Below are 21,848 nucleotides of genomic sequence, written 5' to 3'. Positions count from 1 at the left end.
TCAAGATATTTGAACCTGTGCCAATCTACAAAGTGTAAACAATGTCTTGATTTGGCCTGGAGGGGAGGTCGGGGGGGGGGGGGGGGGGGGTACTGGTATGCTGCTTCAACCCTAATGCTTCCTTTACGACAAAATACATGATTATATTTATGTCTGTGTGCGGATTGTAAAGCCCTCTGAGGAAGTTGTGTGATTTGTGAACTGAATTGAAATTAATGTCTTTTCTCTCTCGCCTGTTTTTACTTTCATTTCATTTCATTTATTTATTTATTTGTAATCAACCCATGGGTAAATGTGTTAACGTTAGCTAAGGCTACATTTCAGCTTTGGTCCCTGTGGCCAGATGTTAAAGCCTTCACTAAAGGAGAATGAGGTTAACACATTAACATAATAAAAAAGCAATAAACATACAGGTTAAGATAAAACACTGGCCTCTTCCCAAAATCATTGGGAAAAATATATATATATATATATATATATATATAAAACAGACATAAAAACAATAATTATTAACACAATCACTGAGGATGCAGCGCTCTGAGACACATTTCTTATTATTTTCATGTGTGTGGATGGTTTCCCTCACTGTTGTCTGGTGAAAGTCGTAGCATTGTTTTTTAGAACAAGGGCGCCCTCTAGTGGCCATTGTTGATATATTGTTCGGCGCTACTTCTCCAATATTTTCGCTTGAGACTAATAGTCCCAGTAAAAACACACTAGAACTGAAGAACATGGAGAAAATAAAACTGATAAGAGGAAATACAATCTGATACTTTTGTAAAACATCTGTCGTTCCAGTGGTGATGATGGGAGTACCCCACCCTGACTTTTCTCAGCCGTCATTTTTGTTCTAATTATGTTGATCCTGTGTGGTGACCATAATCACAGCCTGCATCTTCTTCTTTTTTGTTCACCTTTCATCCTCATGTAACCAGATCGTGTTCACACCTGATGCAGAAAACCAGGTGAGGATGCTGTTCTTGTCAAAGCAGCTTTTCAATGCACCCCATGCCAGATGAATTTCACGCTGCCTTCTTCATGATGATGCGTCCCCTCCTATGTTATTTAAACACACTCTCCACCAAAAGAAAGATGCAGTCAGTGTGAAAACATGGCCCTGGGTTGGGTGGCGTTCCTTCTGTTTGCCGGCTGCAGCGGTGTTGCGCTGGAGAATAAGCAGGCCTCCGCTGTGTCTCAGAGATGTACGGAGGACACCGACGCTTTCCTCTGGGAAATCAACCAGGACAGGCCGAAGGAATACGCCGTTCTCAGTAAGTGTCGCTGACTTTTCAAAAGGTTATTTTCTCTCTGTGTGTTAAGTCGTGGAGTCACTGAGCGGAGGTTCAGATCCATGGAGAGGATCGGAAGCCAAGTTAGACAGGCCAGCTAAAGAAATGGGGGTTTTTGAAGGGGAAATAGGAGTATTGTTTGGTACTGTGTCCCTCCAGTGCAATGCAACACATCCCATAAACGTTTAGACAACAGACTTTGTTCACACCTTAAATGTAAATGGGCGTGAACCACAAATATATACTGTAATGCAAATCTTAAATCAGGAAATAAGAGTTCATGTTCACCTCAAGAAGCATCAACAGGTGAATGCATCATGCAGTCTGATGTCTCATATAGGTGTAGCCTACACAGATGCCTCCAGTATTGTAAGTAATGTTACAAGGATATTCAAAGAAATACAAGTATTATTATTATTATGGGGACATTTCTTGTGGTTATGATAATTGTATTGTTTTGATTGTGTATTTTACCATCTTCCCCCTTTTTAAAACATTGAATTGTTCCTCAATGTTTCTATAATATGTGTAAAACACTTTGAGCTGCATTTTGGATATGGAACGTGCTATTCAGATAAAGCGTATTAGCGAAGCTTAAAACCAAAACAGGAATTCATTAATTCTACTAAGGTTTATTTAAAAATATATGAGCAACCAACAGGCGAATGAACAACCTGTGGATGGGAAATTTGAGAAATTACCCAATATAGTGAGAAGCTATAATAGCACAGCAGCATTAGTGCCAATGCCAACAGGTAGCCTCACAGTATGATCTCCATCAGTTTATGATCTCCATTAAACTAAGTTAGTTAACAGGAGACAGAGAGAAAACCGACATATTTGACTCACCATTGAAGCCAGTCCTTCTTTCTTTCACATTATTGTCCTTGCACGTGTTCCTCAGATGACCATGTAGTTTGTTTGTTATTCTGTTGCTTATAAAACTAGCTGCTAGTCTAACAGCCAGGTTATATTACACCTTTAAAAAAATGCTAATAATAACTACGTTTGTTCGGAGGACGACTTGCTTCAACATGTTACATTTGGTTTTCTTTTCCAAGCACGTGTTAATTCCCAGTGTGGCGACGTAGTGACGCGTCTGATTGTTCGACCCGTCGTTATCAAAGTGAACAACGTCACGCGTCCTCGCCACACGTGTGAGGGTGCAGTACCACGTTTGACCGTCAGCACACACGGGGCGCTGTTTCCCTCTCTTAAAGCAACGAGATGGCAGAAACGGGGAAGACAACAACGAAACGTGTCTGTCGTCACTTTTTATTAAATTGACAAGATTGAGCAGTCAACCAAGTCCTGGCTTTCATTTTTCTCGGGGGAAAAAAAACCTCAGAAAAACAAGAGAGAAAATAATATTATTTCTTCAATTTCTATTTAAATCTGTACTCAGTAAAACCATGACATTTTTTAAAACCTTTTTATGATGTATTTTTATTTACATTGTAAATGTGTGCGACTGACACTGACAACCATTATATTGATTACAGTCACACAATTATGTCGTCATTTATTCAGTCTGTTAAAATCAGTTCGAGCTTTAAATTAGGTTTTTGTAGTGTCGCCAGATTTGACGACGATCACTATTCTGTTCTTTGCATTAACTTCCTGTTGTGTGTTTCTTTGTGGTGGCGCTCGTGTGTGAATTGTCAGTGTATGATGCATTTGGAAAGATGGGGAGCAACGTGAAAGGAGGTAACGCCAACCAGCCCGGCCTGCTGCAGCAGTGTCGCTCTGCACACGGTACTGCCTTCTCTGGACAGTACTGCCAGGTGTTCCTCAGGCAGGTAAAACAAACAGCATCATTAAACAAGACACAATGTCATCCTGACAGTTGGTCAGATTATGAACAATGTGTGTTTACCATTGTAGGAAAAAGTGCAGTACTTTGTGGGTATTTGCGTTCCTGACTCCTGTGGAGAAGACGATGTGCAGATGCTGGTGCTGGACGGTCAGTGATTTTAAAAACAGTTTTCACTTATCTATCTGTCAATCCAATACTTTTTTTTAATGTTACTTGTGACTTGGTTCACCTTTTTAACAGGGAGACTTCAGTTGGGCCAGAATTCCCTTATTCCTCCTTTACCTCCCATCCTGGTCAACCATTCCACTCAGGAGATGATCATGACCCACTGTTTGTCCAACGCCATTGCTCCTGATGCATCTGATGTCACCTGCCTGTCAGTATATCATTGGATCAACCTTTTATTTTTTACTGTCATGTTATATTTAGTTTTTAGTTTAGTTTATTTTGATCAGCAAAATATACAAAAATCAAAATTCAACAAAAGAAGAAAGTGGCTGACCGAAAGGGTCGAGGCTGAAGCTATCAAGCTTATAAGTGCCCTAACCTGTGAGTTCACGAAAAAACTTATTTCAGAGAACCATATACATATATATATACATAAACATATATACATATACACATATTCACACACACATATATACACATACACACACACACATATATACACACATACATACACATACACACGCACACACATAAATACACACATACATATTTCCATAAAACAATAAACAAAACAAAGAACTTGTCCCCATTAACCGTTACTTATGATGCTTCATCAATGCTGTTACATCTGTACTTCTCCAGAGTCAAGTCTTAAATTGTTTTCTTGAATATCACCAGATGATTACTTTCTTTGATGTCATCAGTTAAAACATTCCACTGTTTCACCCCACAGACAGAGATGCACGTGCTTTTTAGAGTCGTATGAACAATCGGCTGTTTGAAATTCCATCTCCCTCTTAGATCAAACTCTCCTTCTCTATCTCTAAAAATCTTTTGAATATTGCCAGGAAGTAAATTATGATTAGCTTTGTACAGAATGTGTGCCGTGTACAGAATATGCGTGTGTACTTTCAAGCTCCGCAGGAGAACTGTCATTTTTAAAAAACATTTTATCCATTTGTTGTTTTTGTCTTTAACATTGTTGAGTCTTCCCCTAAGACAGAAACTTTTTCTCCTGCAGGGTTGTGTGTTGTGTCATGGTAGCACTTCCCCTTGCGGCTACGCTCTTCACGGCTATAATAAGATGGCAAAAGAACAGAGAGGCCAGGCCCACGCAGGCGGAGTCTGTCTGTCTCAACACCGACCTCAATCTTTATGGGACCCTGACGACCAATGGCTCCTCCAGGAGCGATATTAATAGTGGCGCCTCAGAGGACAACGGCAATAGTAAGTATGTGTGTTATAAGTTTGTGTGTGAGAACATCTTCCACAATATTTCCTTAAAAAGGCGAAGCAGAGGACGTCACAAGCATAACGCTGTTCTGGAGTTGGACTATAAGATAGATGATGAACACACCCGAGAAGTTAGATAGATAGATAGATATATACTTTATTAATCCCCAAGGGGAAATTTGTTGTCACAGTAGCAGCACCAATAAACTAAACACACGAGTAAAATATAAAATACAAAATGAAGTATATATATGTATATATATACACACACAAACAAATATAATACAATGACTGCAAAATATACAAAGTAAAATATAAAATAAAATATATATGGATATATATATATATGCAACATATATGCATACACAATACAATACTAACTAGAACAGGCACTCGGTAGAGCGCATACCTTCGCATATCACAAGATTGGGCATTGAATTATGAACATTTTGGCATTAGTTGCATGCTAATTGGATAACAATTGACCATGCTATGGTAAAAAGAAGATTTTGACCTTTTCATGACCTTGCCCTTTGACCCGATCGATCCCAAAATCTAATCAAATTGTCCCCGGATAATAACCAATCATCCCACCAAATTTCATGCGATTCGGTTTAATACTTTTTTAGTTATGCGAGTAACACGCATACAAATAAATAAATAAACTAGAACGGGCACTCGGTAGAGCGCATACCTTCGCATATCACAAGATTGGGCATTGAATTATGAACATTTTGGCATTAGTTGCATGCCAATTGGACAAAAATGTATCGTGCTATGGTAAAAAAAAGATGTTTACCTTTCCATGACCTTGACCTTGACCTTTGACCCGATTGATCCCAAAATCTAATCAAATGGTCCCCGGATAATAACCAATCATCCCACCAAATTCCATGTGATTCAAGAAGATTTGACCTGTTCATGACCTTTGACCTTGACCTTTGACCCGATCGATCCCAAAATCTAATCAACTGGTCCCCGGATAATAAACAATCATCCCACCAAATTTCATGCGATTCGGTTCAATACTTTTTGAGTTCTGCGAAAGATTTTGACCTGTTCATGACCTTTGACCTTGACCTTTGACCCGATCGATCCCAAAATCTAATTAACTGGTCCCCGGATAATAAACAATCATCCCACCAAATTTCATGCGATTCGGTTTAATACTTTTTGAGTTTTGCAAATAACACGCATACAAATAAATAAATACACGGCGATCAAAACATAACCTTTCGGCATTTTCAATGCGAAGGTAATAAATACACGGCGATCAAAACATAACCTTCCGCATTGAAAATGCGAAGGTAATGACTGCAGTGTAAAATTAAATTAAATATAAAAATATTAAATATAGACAGAGTGTGCAAAATGCAAAGTGTGTGTATGTGTGTAGTGTAAAGTTGATTGAGTATCGTCTTTCCCACAGAAACACGCCCCTCGTGTTTTCCTCAAGGCTGCGTGCAACGATGCCTTCAGGCGTTCTCTCTGCAGACCACCAGCCAGGGCGTCTTTAGCACCTCCTCATCCGTCGCAGGAGGATACTCCTCCCTCAATGGCATCCGTGTCCTCAGCCTGTTGTGGATCATATGTGGACACTCGGCACAGTTCCCCGTAATAAACAACCTGGGTACGACAAGACGCTCTGCCACTCGCTGATGCAGTCTGCAAGGGATGAGCTCACATGTATATTCTTACATACTGTGTTATCTCTTTTGCAGATAACTACAAAGACTGGAAGAAAACCGTAGAAAGCAACCCTCTGCATGTGCTCACCATCAGCGGGCCTGTGTTTCTGGCTGTGGACACATTTCTGCTGCTAGGGTGAGACTGAAATCACAAAAAGTTGAAAGGCATATTGTGCGTGAGTGAGTTGTACGTTGTCAGTTCTCAGAGTTACAAAAAAGAGTTTCAAAACATGACTCAGGAGAAGTATAGACTTGACGGTATTGATAAAGCACAAGAAGTGACGGATTATGGCGACAAACGCTTGAATTTCTGTTTTTTTTTTGTTGAGTTACCTTCGCATTGAAAATGCGGAAGGTTATGTTTTGATCGCCGTGTATTTATTTATTTATTTATTTGTAGCCTATGCGTGTTCCTCGCATAACAAAAAAAGTTTAAAACCGAATCGCTTGAAATTTGGTGGGATGATTGGTTATTATCCGGGGACCATTTGATTAGATTTTGGGATCAATCGGGTCAAAGGTCAAGGTCAAGGTCATGGAAAGGTCAAATTCTTCTTTTTACCATAGCGCGGTCAATTTTTATCCAATTGGCATGCAACTAATGCCAATATGTTCATAATTCAATGCCCAATCTTGTGATATGTGAGTGCCCATTCTAGTTTTTGTTTGTTTTGTTTCAGTTTTATATATATAAGGCTCTTTGGAACAAGTTTGTATCGGTTAATTATAGGTTAGGGCACTTCTAAACTGGATAGCTTCAGCCTTAACCCTTTCGGTCAGCCACTGATCACTGTACAAGATGGCGCGGCTGTGTCCAGACGCCGTCGAGGTAGCTCCGCGGAGATTGTGCGCTCTTTTAGTTTTTGTGTTTATTTTTAATGTTTTCTTTGCCACAAACACATCGGCACTAACAGCATACGACCGCAGCACACTTTTGGACATAAACTTTTGCGCAAAACAAGGGTTTTTGTCCACTTTTTCCATCGATCCAGCGTGGCCGGCAGAGATTGTACGAGCGAACCACAACAACAACAGTGGAGCCGCTACTACGGGGGGACGACGAAAACATCGAGGGAAACGGAGCGGAATTCAGAACAGACTGAGAGTTCAAGCCCACCGTCCACCTCTGCCCAGCATCCTTCTTGCTAACGTCCAGTCTCTGGAAAATAAGATGGATGATGTTAGGGCAAGGATCAGATTCCAACGGGACATGAGGACTGTAACATCTTTTGTCTGACGGAAACATGGCTGACCCGCTGGTGCGGATCGAGTCATATGCCCAACCGAGTCCTTCTCTGTTTTCCGTGCAGACAGAACGGAAGAGTCTGGTAAATCTAAGGGTGGAGGGGTTTGCTTCATGACTAACAACAAGTGGTGCAACCCCAAGAACATTAAGACTCTCGTTCCTGCTCGCCGAACCTGGAACATCTGACGATCTCATGCCGTCCATTCTACCTTCCCCGGGAGTTCAGCTCGGTCATCACCACAGCCGTCTACATACCACCACAAGCGGACACCGACGTAGCACTATCGGACCTACATGATGTGTTATGTCGGCATCAGAACAAGTATCCCGACGGCTGTGGTGGTGGCTGGGGACTTTAATAGGCGAACCTAAAAAGTCATGCCGAACTTTCACCAGCACATTACGTGTGCTACCAGAGGAAAGAACGTTGGACCACTGCTATACGCCATTCAAGAGAGGCTACAAGGCTGTCTCTCTCCCTCCGTTCGCAAATCGGACCATGCCGCCATTTTTCTGCTTCCGGAGTACCGCAAAAGATCGCGGGAAGCGGTAGTGACGAGGAACGAAGCGGTGGTCTGACCAATCAGAGGCTGAGCTACAGGACGCTCTGCGTGTCGTCGACTGGGACATGATCCAATCCAGTTCCAGTGACGCGTCAGCGAGTTTATGAAGTAGCAATGAGCCTCATAGCAACGCTTAGCGGACACCATCGTCCCCACGGTAAAAGTTAGGGTCTTTCCTAACCAAAAGCCGTGGGTTGATAGATCCATCCGTGAAGCTGTGAACGCCCGTACTGCTGCCTATAACTCCGGTCTCGTATCCGGCAACATGGACGAGTACAAGGCAGCGGTCTATGGACTGAGGAGGGCGGTGAAGAAGGCCAAGAGGAGGTACCGAGACAGAGTGGAATCACAGATGGAGCAGCGCGACACCAGGCGCCTATGGCAGGGGCTACGGACTATCACAGACTACCAGAGCAGATCCCGCGCTATGGTGAGTGCCGACGCATCCCTAGCGGACGACCTGAACTCATTTTATGCACGGTTTGAGGCTAGCAACAACAGCGCTAGCTCGCCGGCTAACAACAACACCGTTAAGCGTAGCCGAGGTGAGTTCTACCGCTGGGGATGAACACACACTCTCTGTGACCGAGCACAGTGTGAGGAGGGCTCTGTTGAGGGTGAACACCAGGAAAGCTGCAGGTCCAGATGGCATATCTGGGCGAGTACTGAAGACCTGTGCTAACCAGCTAGCTCCAGTGTTCACCACAATATTCAACCTCTCCCTGGCTGAGTCCGTGGTCCCCGCCTGCTTCAAGAGATCCACTATTGTCCCTGTGCCCAAGAATGCTTCTCCAGCATGTATGAATGACTACCGATGGCCCTCACCTCGGTGGTCATGAAATGCTTTGAGAGGCTGATAAAGGACTACATCTCCGCCTTCCTCGCTTCCTCCATGGACCCGCTGCAGTTTGCTTATCGCCCAAACAGATCCACGGATGATGCTGTCTCCCAGGTACTGCACACCACACTCTCTCATCTGGACAGCCAGAGGGGGCTATGTGAGACTGCTGTTCATTGATTATAGTTCAGCTTTCAACACCATAGTCCCCTCCAGACTGGCCGGCAAGCTGATTGAGCTGGGACTGAACATCCCCCTGTGTGCTTGGATCCTGGACTTCCTGACCGCCAGGCCACAGGTGGTCAGGGTGGGCAGACACACCTCCAAATCCCTCACCCTGAACACAGGATCCCCCCAGGGTTGCGTCCTCAGCCCCTACTGTACTCCCTGTACACACATGACTGTGTGGCCAGGTTCAGCTCCAACACCATCATCAAGTTTACGGATGACACAGTGGTGGTGGGCCTGATCTCCGACAACGACGAGAAGGCCTACCTGGAGGAAGTTGCTGATCTGTCACTCTGGTGCCAGGACAACAGCCTCATCATGAATGTCACCAAAACTAAGGAGCTGATTGTGGACTTTAGGAGGGTACAACAACAGAGGACGTACTCACCACTGGGGATTAACGGGACTACTGTGGAGAGGGTGAGCGGTATAAATACCTGGGAGTCCACATCACCGAGGATCTGACATGGTCAACGAACACAGACACTCTGGTGAGAAAGGCAAGGCAGCGCCTCTACCACCTCAGGCAGCTGAGGAAATTTAAAGTTTCCCAGAGGATCCTTCAGTCCTTCTACTCTGGAGCTGTAGAGAGCGTCCTGACAGGAAGCATCACAGCCTGGTTTGGCAACTGCTCCGCTCAGGACAGGAAGGCTCTGCAGAGAGTAGTGCGTTCGGCTGAGCGCACTATTGGAACTACACTCCCCACCCTGCAGGACTTGTACACCAGGAGGTGCAGAACCAGAGCCGGCAGGATCATGAAGGATCCTCACCACCCCAACAACAGACTGTTTCAGCTGCTGCGGTCAGGCAGGCGCCTCCGTAGTCACGCTGCAAGAACAGAGAGACTGAGACGGAGTTTCTTTCCTCAGGCCATCAGGATTGTGAACTCCGACCTCACCAGGACCCCCACATAGACCCACACAACTGCCCCTCTTAGGCACACACACACACACACACACACACACACACACACACACACACACACACACTTACTGTAAATATTGTGTTGTTGTTTTTTATTGTAAATAGTGTGTACTTGTTGCCCTTGCACATTCCTGCTGAGCATTGCCACTTTCATTTCACTGCACACCCTGTGTGTGTATGTGACAAATAAAACATCTTGAATCTTGAATCTTGAATCATGTATCTTTCTTCTTCTTTTTTTATTTCTGGTGGTTGTATATTTTGCTGATCGAAATGAATCAACTCATTCCTTCAGTGTCTTTGTGTTGTAGGGGTCTGCTCAGTGCGAGGTCTCTGCTGGGCGCCATCGACAGGGCTGAAGACAAACTGAGCCCCAGCCTGGTGGCCGGCTACTTCTTCAGGCGGATTAAACGGTAAACTGTCCCATCATCTCTCTGTGTCATTCTGCATGGTTTCTTTCTCTTATGTGTGATTATAAAACCAATGACATACACTACCGTTCAAAAGTTTGGGGTCACTTAGATATGTCTTTATTTTTCAAAGAAAAGCACTGTTTTTTCAATAAAGATAACATTAATCAGAAATACCCTCTCTACATTGTTAATGTGGTAAATTACTATTCTAGGTGGAAACGTCTGGTTTCTAATGAAATATCTCCAGAGGTGTATAGAGGCCCATTTCCATCAACTATCACTCCAGTGTTCTAATGGTACATTGTGTTTGCTAATCGCCTTAGAAGACTAATATCTGATTAGAAAACCCTTGTGCAATTATGTTAGCACAGCTGAAAACAGTTATGCTGGTGATATAAGCTATACAACTGGCCTTCCTTTGAGCTTGAAGTTTGAAGAACACAATTAATACTTCAAATATGAATCATTATTTCTAACCTTGTCAATGTCTTGACTATATTTTCTATTCAATTTTCAATTCATTTGATAAATAAAAGTGAGTTTTCATGGAAGACACAAAATTGTCTGGATGACCCCAAACTTTTGAACGGTAGTGTACATGTGAATTGTATTTGTCTTCCCATTGCTCCAGGATTCAACCCCTGCATATATTCATCATGTGTCTAACCGTTGGCCTCATCTCGGTCATCCAGTGGGGACCCTACTGGTTCCCATTCATTGATACTATGATGGATTGCAAGACTTACTGGTGGGCTAACGTACTGTTGATAAGCAATCTCCTCCCGGTCCATGAGATAGTAAGTTTAAATAACAATTCAATAGCTCCAACTCTATTTTTAACTTATTTCTTAGTAACATTTTATTTCCCAATCTCTCCTCAGTGTATTCCGTGGACATGGTACCTGTCTCTGGACTTCCAGTGTTATGCTACCACTCCTCTGTTGATCTATTTTTACAGACTGTATGTTCTGTTTTTACTACCTTGGACAAATTAAATGTATGAATCATGACCTCAGCTCACGATAACAACTACAGTTCTAACCTATTCATCCCGTCTGTCGTTGTTAGAAACAGAGGAGTGTTTGTGGTTGTTGCTGGAGGCCTGCTGCTGATGACCACTGTGGCCAGCGCTGTGATAACTGCCCTCCTGCAGCTGCCAGTCTTCCAGCCATCTACCCTGTAAGATTTAATGACTGTGATCTCGTATGAACGCAAACAGCTTCGGAGCCGAATGCGCGAAATGTAAAGAGACCGTGAAGTCAATGTCTGACTTGAATACAGAGCGATCCTGAAGGCTGACCCGCTAGTCTTTGTTTTTCTTCCCTAATTTTGCAGAACGTCTGAGAATTATGTTTTGTCTTACTATGTGAGACCGCACACGAGGTACGGGCCATTCTTAATAGGAATCTTGACTGGAATATATTTGACAACAAAGAAAGATCAGCTGCTAAAGCAAAAGGTGAGAACGTCGCCGCCAGAATCCAGACAAACGTAAACACATCATATGCTCTTTTTCTGATACCTGACTCAGTGCATAATACAAGTGTCATGTCCCTGTCTTGGTATTCATCCAGTGGCAAGCAGCTCTTGGTTGGTTGTGCTGCCTGTCCGTCATGGCCACGGTGGTCGGACTGGCCTACATCCTCAGGGAGACGCCGGCCCACCTATCTGTGCCACACGCCCTCTACCAGGGACTACACCGGCCCCTCTGGGCTCTGGCTGTGACCTGGATCATCCTGGCCTGTGAGGAGGGTTACGGAGGTACATTACGTTTCTACTCTAATGACTTTTATTACTGAAATGTCAAATACGCAATTCTACTGTGTGTTGAGTGTAGTCTTCTGTTAATTACCTTCGCATTGAAAATGCGGAAGGTTATGTTTTGATCGCCGTGTATTTATTTATTTATTTATGTATTTATGAATTTATTTATTTATTTGTATGCATGTTACTCGCATAACTCAAAAAGTATTTAACCGAATCGCATGAAATTTGGTGGGATGATTGGTTATTATCCGGGGACCATTTGATTAGATTTTGGGATCGATCGGGTCAAAGGTCAAGGTCAAGGTCATGAAAAGGTCAAAATCTTCTTTTTTCCATAGCGCGGTCAATTTCTATCCAATTGGCATGCAACTAATGCCAACATGTTCATAATTCAATGCCCAATCTTGTAATATGCGAAGGTATGCGCTCTTCCGAGTGCCCATTCTAGTTAGTATAGTTATACATCTTAGTGTCATCCTGTAACAAAGCAAGATTGATGGTATTCACATATCAATTAGCATTTTTCCATTATAGATTTTCTTACTTTAATTCTTCTTTCTATTGCATTCAGCAAATGAAAGTGTGAAACAACACAATAAGTTATTATCATAGATGTCTTCACACCAAGAGGCTGACAGGTCAGTAACTTTTGTTTAGTTGATCAAACAACATACATTTATTTACGTGAGAAGGAAGTATTATCAGGCGTATAAACTATGTACAAAATATTCACTATTAGAGCCACATGGGGACGTGTACGACTCAATACATGGGAAAACACAGAGACAGGTAAAGTAAAAAGGAAGATAGACAATAAGATAAACAAACATAACGAGAGAAAAACAGAACAAAGGGACAGATAAATTAAAAATGTACAATCAAACCAAGGACAGAGTCCAAATTCCATGAAATACCATTTAAATATCCATCTTAACAAATATTAAAGTATTTGTTTTCTTCTGCATTTTGTAACTATTGATCATGTTGATTAATGATTGATGACACTTAGACGGTGACTTGCTGCTTAATGATGTCATGCTTCATGGCGTTTCCTTTCTTATGGCGCAAGACGACAAACATTAGCATTAACAGACATTAAACTAGAATGGGCACTCTGTAGAGCGCATACCTTCGCATTTCACAAGATTGGGCATTGAATTATGAACATTTTGGCATTAGTTGCATGCCAATTGGATAAAAATTGACCGTGCTATGTTAAAAAGAAGATTTTGACCTTTTCATGACCTTGACCTTTGACCCGATTGATCCCAAAATCTAATCAAATGGTCCCCGGATAATAACCAATCATCCCACCGAATTTCATGCGATTCGGTTTAATACTTTTTGTGTTATGCGAATAACACGCATACAAATAAATAAATAAATATATACACGGCGATCAAAACATAACCTTCCGCATTTTCAATGCGAAGGTAATAACCATATTATTTTGTAATATGAGAACAAATATGTATTATACTATTTGGGCAATCTTTACCCTTCGCAATACTTAAAACCATCACGTTCTAACCCTCACCTACCACGTTACATCATTCAAGTCCATATTCAGAATAGATGGGCTATAAGTGCAACTGATTGAACAAATATGGATAGAAATACAGTCGAGTAGCAGGTCTGTAAACTCAGATTCGCGCTTGACCTTTCTATAAGAAAGCAGACGTACTTATTAAAATAAACGATGCTACATTTCGTGCTCTCCAGGTTTCATCAAGAGCCTCTTGTCTTTGGGTTTCTGGGTCCCCCTTTCCAACATTAGCTTTGCCTGCTATTTAACACATCCCGTCTTCATCATCCTCTACATCGGCTTGCAGGAGACCCCAATTCACTACACAGACATCAACTTCGTAAGTGAGCACATTGCATTCAGTCCCACGGAGCCGGATGCTGAGATGATCCAGTTTGGGCCTTTATGTCTCTAATGTGCTGCATGTCTCCTTCTTCTTCAGATGTACCTGTTCCTCGGCCACCTGCTGCTCACGCTGGTGGTCAGCTATGTGTTCACCGTGCTGGTTGAGAAGCCATACCTCCTCCTGAAATGGAGCCGCACATAACAGGACGTGTGTTTATCCAGCTATCACCCATTCTATTAATTCTGCTTGCTTTATAGGAAATAAACCTGTTTGTTTAAAAAAATGAAAATAAAAAGAATCAGGTTTTTATCGTGATTTGCTGATTGTTTATAATTTGACAGAGTAGGGAGTGTTGTTCAACAGTTTAAATATCCTTGAAGGTCAAGATCAATTCATTCATCAACTAGAATGGGCACTTGGTTGCATGCCAATTGGATAAAAATTGACCGTGCAATGGTAAAAAGAAGATTTTGACCTTTCCAAGACCTTGACCTTTGACCCGATTGATCCCAAAATCTAATCAAATGGTCTCCGGATAATAACCAATCATCCCACCACATTTCATGCGATTTGGTTAAAAACTTTTTTTGTTATGCGAGGAACACGCAAACAAATAAATAAATAAATACACAGCGATCAAAACATAACCTTCCGCATTTTCAATGCGAAGGTTATGATTATATTTTAAATGTATTTGTATGTTTTCATCTCCAGAACCATTAAAATTAACACATCAGGAACTAGAATGGGCACTCGGTAGAGCGCATACCTTCGCATATCACAAGATTGGGCATTGAATTATGAACATTTTGGCATTAGCAGGGCTCCAGACTAACTTTTTTAACTAGGAGCACAGTCGCTCCTAACTTAAAATGTTAGGGGCGCAAGCAGAAAATTTAGGGGCGCACTTTTTCCTGGGTCAAAATGGGTCTTGGGTGGTCCCAAAAAAAATTTTTACTTGCTACGCGCGCACCTTCTATTCATGCAGTCGAGCTATTGAGTGCGTGATCAGCAGCTGGCCGCTCTGCCGTGATACGCGCACACAGGTGAGCACACCTCCTTAAAACATACTATTGAGAACATATTCGCTGACATGAACCTGATGAACACAGTTGTTTTTTGTTTTTTCAACGCAGACTTTTTTTTGCCTTAGGCGCTCGGGATTTGTCATAGGCGCTCGGGAAAACGACTTAGGCGCGCGCCCAAATTTTCTCTGCAGGAAAAACCCTGACACACTATAAATCGACTTGCAAAGTTTTCCCATCATTTACTGTATTACTGATAAATAATTTGACAATATACAATCTTATGCCTGTTTGCCTTCATGAACTGCAAAACATTCACAACAGAGAACTCTTCAGAAGTTACTGTATTGAGTTTAAACATATTTGAAGAGAAAACATACCTTGAGCATGTGCATGTTGCACTTCGATGTGGCCAATCAAAACATTTATTGGTTTCTAGAGATGCACCGATCAGGTTTTTGGTGCCGATCACCGATCACTGAAATCAGTATCTGCCGATCACCGATAATACCGATCACCGATCACTGAAATCAGTATCTGCCGATCCGATAATACCAATCACCGATCACGGTGTTGATTGAAGCATTCTATTTATTGTGTAGCATTATTGCCTAGGACTATGAGGAAATACATATATAAAGCAACTCAAACATTAAAGAAATTACCGATTTCTTTAAACATTTAGAACTTTACTTTGAAAAATTTCCTAATTGATACATTAAAATTGTTTGATTGCTATTGTAGGGTTTTCAGATATGTATGGAACACATCTGCATCATTCATTTCCTGGAACTCTTGGGAAATCTATATACAGGACTTTTCTTAACATACAAAAGACTGACTAATTTTATAAACTCTTCCTTGGTACAGTAAACATTTTTAATGTTAGCATAATTTAAGCTAAATCTCAGAAACTATCTATAAAGATACATCAGTTCATTGTTTACTTTTATATGTTAGTGTATGATTTGTCGACATCTTATTTTGATAAACGGATGTTGTTTCACGTGGTTCTTTCCGCTAACTTTGCAAAACCGGATGTTGTCACTTAAATCCTTCCGCTAACGTTATCAAAACCCTCGCGCGCTCCAGATCGAATGCGTTTACCGTGAACATCAGTCTATCGGGGCAGACATGTGAGAGTCGGCTGAGTTGACCCAGAGATTCAACTCGGGGGACGGGGACGCCGCTCGGTGGTGAGGATCCCTCGTGGACCTCTCACTCTGCGGCCCTCGCCCTCGTTGCGTCTCCGTTGCGGTGCGCCTCTTTTCACACATTAGCCCCCCCCCCCTCACACACAGGCCAGCCTTCTTCTTCTTCGGTTTTCGTCTCCTTTCTTCTTCTTCTGGAGTTAATGTCGGTTAGCAAACCAGTCATTCAGGCATTACCGCTAACTATAGTGGGCTGAAGTGTAGAACAAGTTTGTAAACAACAAAAATATTTAATAACAAAAAAAAGAAATCTGCTAATTTACTGGTCGCGCATGCGCGAGTTGATGAAAAATTTACTCGCACTGTGTCTAATTTTAGGCGCAAAATGCGACCATTTGGTCGCAGTCTGGAGCCCTGATTAGTTGCATGCCAATTGGACAAAATGTATCGTGCTATGGTAAAAAAAGAGTTTGACCTTTCCATGACCTTGACCTTGACCTTTGACCAGATTGATCCCAAAATCTAATCAAATGGTCCCCGGATAATAACCAATCATCCCACCAAATTTCATGCGATTCAAGAACATTTTGACCTGTTCATGACCTTTGACCTTGACCTTTGACCCGATCGATCCCAAAATCTAGTCAACTGGTCCCCGGATAATAAACAATCATCCCACCAAATTTCATGCGATTCGGTTCAATACTTTTTGAGTTCTGCGAAAGCTTTTGACCTGTTCATGACCTTTGACCTTTGACCCGATCGATCCCAAAATCTAATCAACTGGTCCCCGGATAATAAACAATCATCCCACCAAATTTCATGCGATTCGGTTCAATACTTTTTGAGATTTGTGAATAACACGCATACAAATAAATAAATAAATACACGGCGATCAAAACATAACCTTCTGGCATTTTCAATGCGAAGGTAATTAGAAGAAAGAAAAAAAAACATGATATGATGTATTGTTTCTCCACACTTTTTAAAGTTATTACAAGAGGAGGAGTCTAAGTTTAAATTCTACCTCTTGCCGGTACAAGACCGCAGTGTGACTGGCTTCCTTGTGACCTCACAATAACACGGGATATATTTCACTGCATCTTCCGTGGCAGTGAGTCAGAATTTACAAGCGACACTGACTCAGCTGATGAGCTCATTACACCGGTTTTCAGTTTCTTATGACACGTTAACCGGGCAGCCACGTTTCCATTGTAGCGCGTGGGTTATGCAGGGCACGCTCTCTGATGTGCATTGCATGAGGCTGAGTCATGGGTTCGTGTACAGCCTGAAAGAAATGCCGCGATCCTTCAAAGGATTTTCTCTTCCGGAAAAAAAAACCATTGCAAGATGACCTTCAGCATCCGATGTGCTTATTTAAATCACATTTTATTTACGGGTTAAGTTAAGACAACTAAGCTCAGAGGTGGAAGACAAATGCCAAATATGGTTTGCTATTTCTCTCAACGCTTTGGCTGTGGATGTGTCTCATATTCATCACCAGCCTGCTGTGGCACTCCTGCCCTAATTGGTTCTGGAAAAGCAGCCGTTAGCGGACTCGCACGTAGCCAGACAAACAAAACGTGGCTGCGATGCGCGCCATTCTCCACCTGGCGCTGGCTGGGAGTTCAGGGAAGGAGAGCAGACGCCAGGCAGACTGCGGAACAACACGGGGTAAAAATAAACCTTACTTTGGTAAGGTGACACTTCTCTCACCATCAGAATCAGAATCAGAATCAGAATCAGAATCAGAATCAGAAACAGGTTTATTGCCAAAGAATGAATGTTTTCACAAACAAACGAGGAAATTTTTTTGGTGGAAGGTGCAACATTTGGACATGACAAACAACAATCAACGCAAGGAGGGAGGAGGAGTGGGAGGAAGAGGGAGGAGGAGGAAGAGGAAGGAGCGGGAAGAAGGAGGAGAGAGGAAGGTGGAAGAAGAGGTGGTAGTCCTGGGGGTGACAGTCAGTCAGTCCCGGGGTCCATTGATGAGCCCGACCGCCGTCGGGAAAAAGCTATTGGTGTGGCGGGAGGTCGTGGCCATGATGGACCGCAGCCTCCTCCCCGAGGGGAGGGACTCGAACAGGGAGTGTCCAGGGTGGGAGGGGTCGGCGACAATCTTTCTGGCCCGCTTCAGTGACCTGGAAGTGAACAGGACCTGGAGGGAAGGCAGATTGCAGCCGATAAGCCATGACGACAAGAGTCCGCGGGGCCGCGTCCAATCGCAAAGCCCGCAGCAACATGCTCAAAATGGTGTAACATGTCGGAGAGTGTTTCACATTTTTAATGAGAAGGAACACAAATTAGCACGCTAATAGTTCAAGAAATACCGAGCGTGTCCGAGATACTGTTATTCATGCTGTGGCCAGCTACGTTATATATAACTTGTTGCTGTTGTACCCAGAAGACAGAAAGTGTTTATTTGTTTTATTTTTTCTATTAATCTCTGTACTGATGTGTTGCCCACAAATTTATCCGCCATCTCAACCCATCAGTAAGTAAATGTGTTTCTTCTGAGACGCACATCCATTATGAGAAAAGCTTGATTTTAATGGTTTAATCACATTGCTCTTCTTTATTTATTTATTCTTTATTTACATTTTTTCAACTTACAAAGCAATGAAGCTGCCATGAAATATTATTTTTTTTAAAGACAGAAATCCCAGTAGGATCAAATTAATACACAACTTCAACACACAGTCCACTAACATTTCCTCTGTTTCTTATTTATTAATATCTGAAACAATTCCAGGGCACAATCGATGTACAAATTCCAAAACAAGTCATAAAATGATTCAAGGGCAAAAGTGAAGGTAAAGTCTGTGGGATTATAAACTGGTCACTGGACGCATAGATAGATAGATAGATAGATAGATGGATATATACTTTATTAATCCCCAAGGGGAAATTTGTCGTTACAAGTAGCAGCACCAATAAACCAAACACACAAGAATAAAAACAAAAACAAAACACAAATATAAGCAGATCCTCTTCTCCTCTTCCTGCCCGCGCGTTGGGTGCTGGCGCGGGCCCCCCTCCTCGGCGAGCGACGCGCGCAGCGTTCGGGCGTTTGACCGTTTAAATCGCAGCACTGATTTTTTACTTTTGCTAGTCGGCGCGCTGACTCTGGTGAAAAAAGGCTTGTTGATATCCTCAGGCGAATTCTGAATGAGAGAAGTAAGTTGCATTTGATTTGAGTCCAGGGGTTAGCAGCAGGGACGCTGTGACATCGTAATGTCAACTTCCTAAAGTCACTACCTTGTCATGTAAATTAAAAAAAAATGTGATTCAGCGTGTCAGTTCTCTGAGGATATATCATGAGATGTATTAATATAGGTTGTATTATGTGGCTGTATAACCAACATGCATGTGAGTATTTAAAGGCGAAGAGTTTTCTTTAAAAAAAAAAAAGTTCAGAAAAAAAAAAAAAAAAAATAGCTCATCGTCATTATGGGGTGTCATATGATATATGCATGTTTGAGATCGATCATTATCTGTATAGTGAGCTGAGTGCATACAAAACACATGTAACTTTAGAGTTTTTCCAAAAAAAAAAAAGTCAAAAAAAAAATTTATATGGATGTCTTCAGGGGTCATTATGTCATGATGTGAGAAATATGGAGCAAACAAGCAATTTTTCTTTGCCCATGGTTTTCTTTGCCGTCGCGGCAATACAAATTTTTATTTTTTTTTTTGAATTTTTCAAAAAATTTTCAAAGACAAAGGTCTCAAGACTACTGATTTGGAATGAATCGGGTTTAAGCTCTAGGAGAAGTTAGCGGTTTACAACCTAAAAAAAAAAAAAAAAACCAAAAAAGGCATTTTTTGAGATTGATTATAGCGCCCCTAATGTGTTATGAAAAATCAAAAAGGGTTAAGGAAGGTGTCCCTTGTGGACAAGGGCACCAATTTGGTGGATAGTCCAAAAGTGATTTGGAAGTTAGGTGTCTTACAAATAAGCACACCCTTGAACTTTATACTAATACGAAAAAACAATCAAATGAATGAAAATTTTCGGTCTGCTTGCATGTGGAATTTCACTCTCTGCTGGGGTACGGGTGTGCGGGGCGACAGCGTTTGAACACGACACGGAAGAATAATAATAATAAGTTAAACAACAATAGTTCCTCAGCGGCAGAGTCGACGAGGACCCTAAAAAAACAGGGATGAAAGATATAGAAGTATACAAAGTAAAATACAAAACAAAATATATATGGACATATACAACACACATGCATACACAACACACAACGCCAATGACAAATCAAATCCAATTCAAAAGTATTAAATATAGACAGTGTGCAAAATGCAGAGTGTGTATATGTGTGCAGTGCAAATGAAATGTGTGTGTATGTGTGTAGTGCAAACAAATGAAATGTGTGGAGTGCAGATCAACATAGTGTAGATATTAAGTTATTATTGCACTACGATCTGGCAAGAGGTGATCTGTTATAGAGCCTCATAGCCGTCGGCAGGAATGTTCTCCTGTATCTGTCCTTGTGGCAGCGGAGCGTGAGGAGACGTCTGGAGAAAGTCCTCCTCTGTCCCTGTAGGAGGTGGTGGAGAGGGTGGTCCGGGTGGTCCAATATGGACACAAGTTTCTTCAACGTCCTCCTCTCCACCACCTGTTCCAGGTGCTCCAGCCTTCCTAACCAGTTTGTTAAGACGGCTGGTGTCACCGGCTCCGATGCTGCTCCCCCAGCAGACAATGGCAAAGTGCAGCACACTGGCCACAACCGACTGGTAGAATAACTCCAGCATCTTGCTGCACACGTTGAAGGATCGAAGCTTTCTCAGGAAAAAGAGTCGACTCATCCCTTCTTGTAAACAGCGTTGATGTTGGCCTTCCAGTTCAGTCGGCTGTCGATGGAGACGCCCAGGTACTTGTACTCCTCCACCATGTCCACGTCCACTCCCAGGACACTCAGAGGTGTAGGAGCTGTCGCCTTCCTCCTGAAGTCCACCACCATCTCTCTGGTCTTGGCCACGTTCAGCCGCAGGTGGTTCTCATCGGCCCACTTTACAAAGTCGCTCACCACTGCCCTGTACTCCTCCTCCCGTCCATCCCTAATACACCCAACCACTGCAGAATCATCAGAGTACTTCTGCAGATGGAATGACTCCGTGTTGTACTGGAAGTCACTGGTGTACAGGGTGAAGAGGAAGGGAGACAGAACAGTTCCCTGTGGGGCTCCAACATCACTGACCACCGTTCCAGACGGCACACGGCCCATTCTGACAAACTGTGGCCTGTGAGGTAGTCAGTGATCCAGGAGATGGTGGACGCGTCCACACCGACCACCCGCAGCTTCTCACTCAGCAGCAGTGGCTGGATGGTGTTAAATGCACTGGAGAAGTCAAAGAAAGTGACTCTCACAGAGACACCGGTTCCATCCAGGTGCGACTGAGCTCGTTGCAGCAGGTAGATGATGGCGTCGTCCACTCCATAGGATGCAAAATATAAAAACTGTATATATTCTGGTTCAATAAAGGGGCTCTAATCTTGTTCTGTAAGACCAGTGAAGAACTGAGAAGGTTTCAAACTTTGAACCCAGAAATAAAGTTAGTTTGAGGGTCAACTTATTATTATTTCCTTATTGCTCATACATTGATCTCAACAATATG

The 21,848-nt window shown here is 42.5% G+C and overlaps 1 protein-coding gene across 1 annotated transcript; it reads left to right on the top strand.

Annotated features, from left to right (window-relative positions):
- The first annotated feature begins 1,201 nt into the window (after positions 1–1,201).
- oacyl (O-acyltransferase like) lies at positions 1,202–14,311 on the top strand. Its single transcript, XM_056432574.1, has 15 exons — positions 1,202–1,271; positions 2,955–3,088; positions 3,174–3,252; positions 3,346–3,481; positions 4,295–4,500; positions 5,936–6,136; positions 6,228–6,330; positions 10,305–10,406; positions 11,038–11,203; positions 11,288–11,367; positions 11,475–11,585; positions 11,742–11,865; positions 11,981–12,167; positions 13,896–14,038; positions 14,141–14,311. Coding segments are annotated over exons 1-15 (1,878 nt in total). The 5' UTR covers positions 1,202–1,270; the 3' UTR covers positions 14,246–14,311.
- The last annotated feature ends 7,537 nt before the right edge of the window (positions 14,312–21,848 follow it).

This window comes from Pseudoliparis swirei, chromosome 15, assembly GCF_029220125.1.
Source record: "Pseudoliparis swirei isolate HS2019 ecotype Mariana Trench chromosome 15, NWPU_hadal_v1, whole genome shotgun sequence".
Taxonomy (NCBI): Eukaryota; Metazoa; Chordata; class Actinopteri; order Perciformes; family Liparidae; genus Pseudoliparis; species Pseudoliparis swirei.
The sequence above is the reverse complement of the archived record's forward strand: the minus strand, read 5'-3'. Positions and strand labels throughout refer to the sequence as shown.

Coding starts and splice junctions, on each gene's coding strand:
- oacyl (XM_056432574.1), top strand. Junction 3,482..4,294: donor GCATCTGATGTCACCTGCCT/GTCAGTATATCA, acceptor TTTCTCCTGCAG/GGTTGTGTGTTGTGTCATGG. Junction 14,039..14,140: donor ACTACACAGACATCAACTTC/GTAAGTGAGCAC, acceptor CTTCTTCTTCAG/ATGTACCTGTTCCTCGGCCA.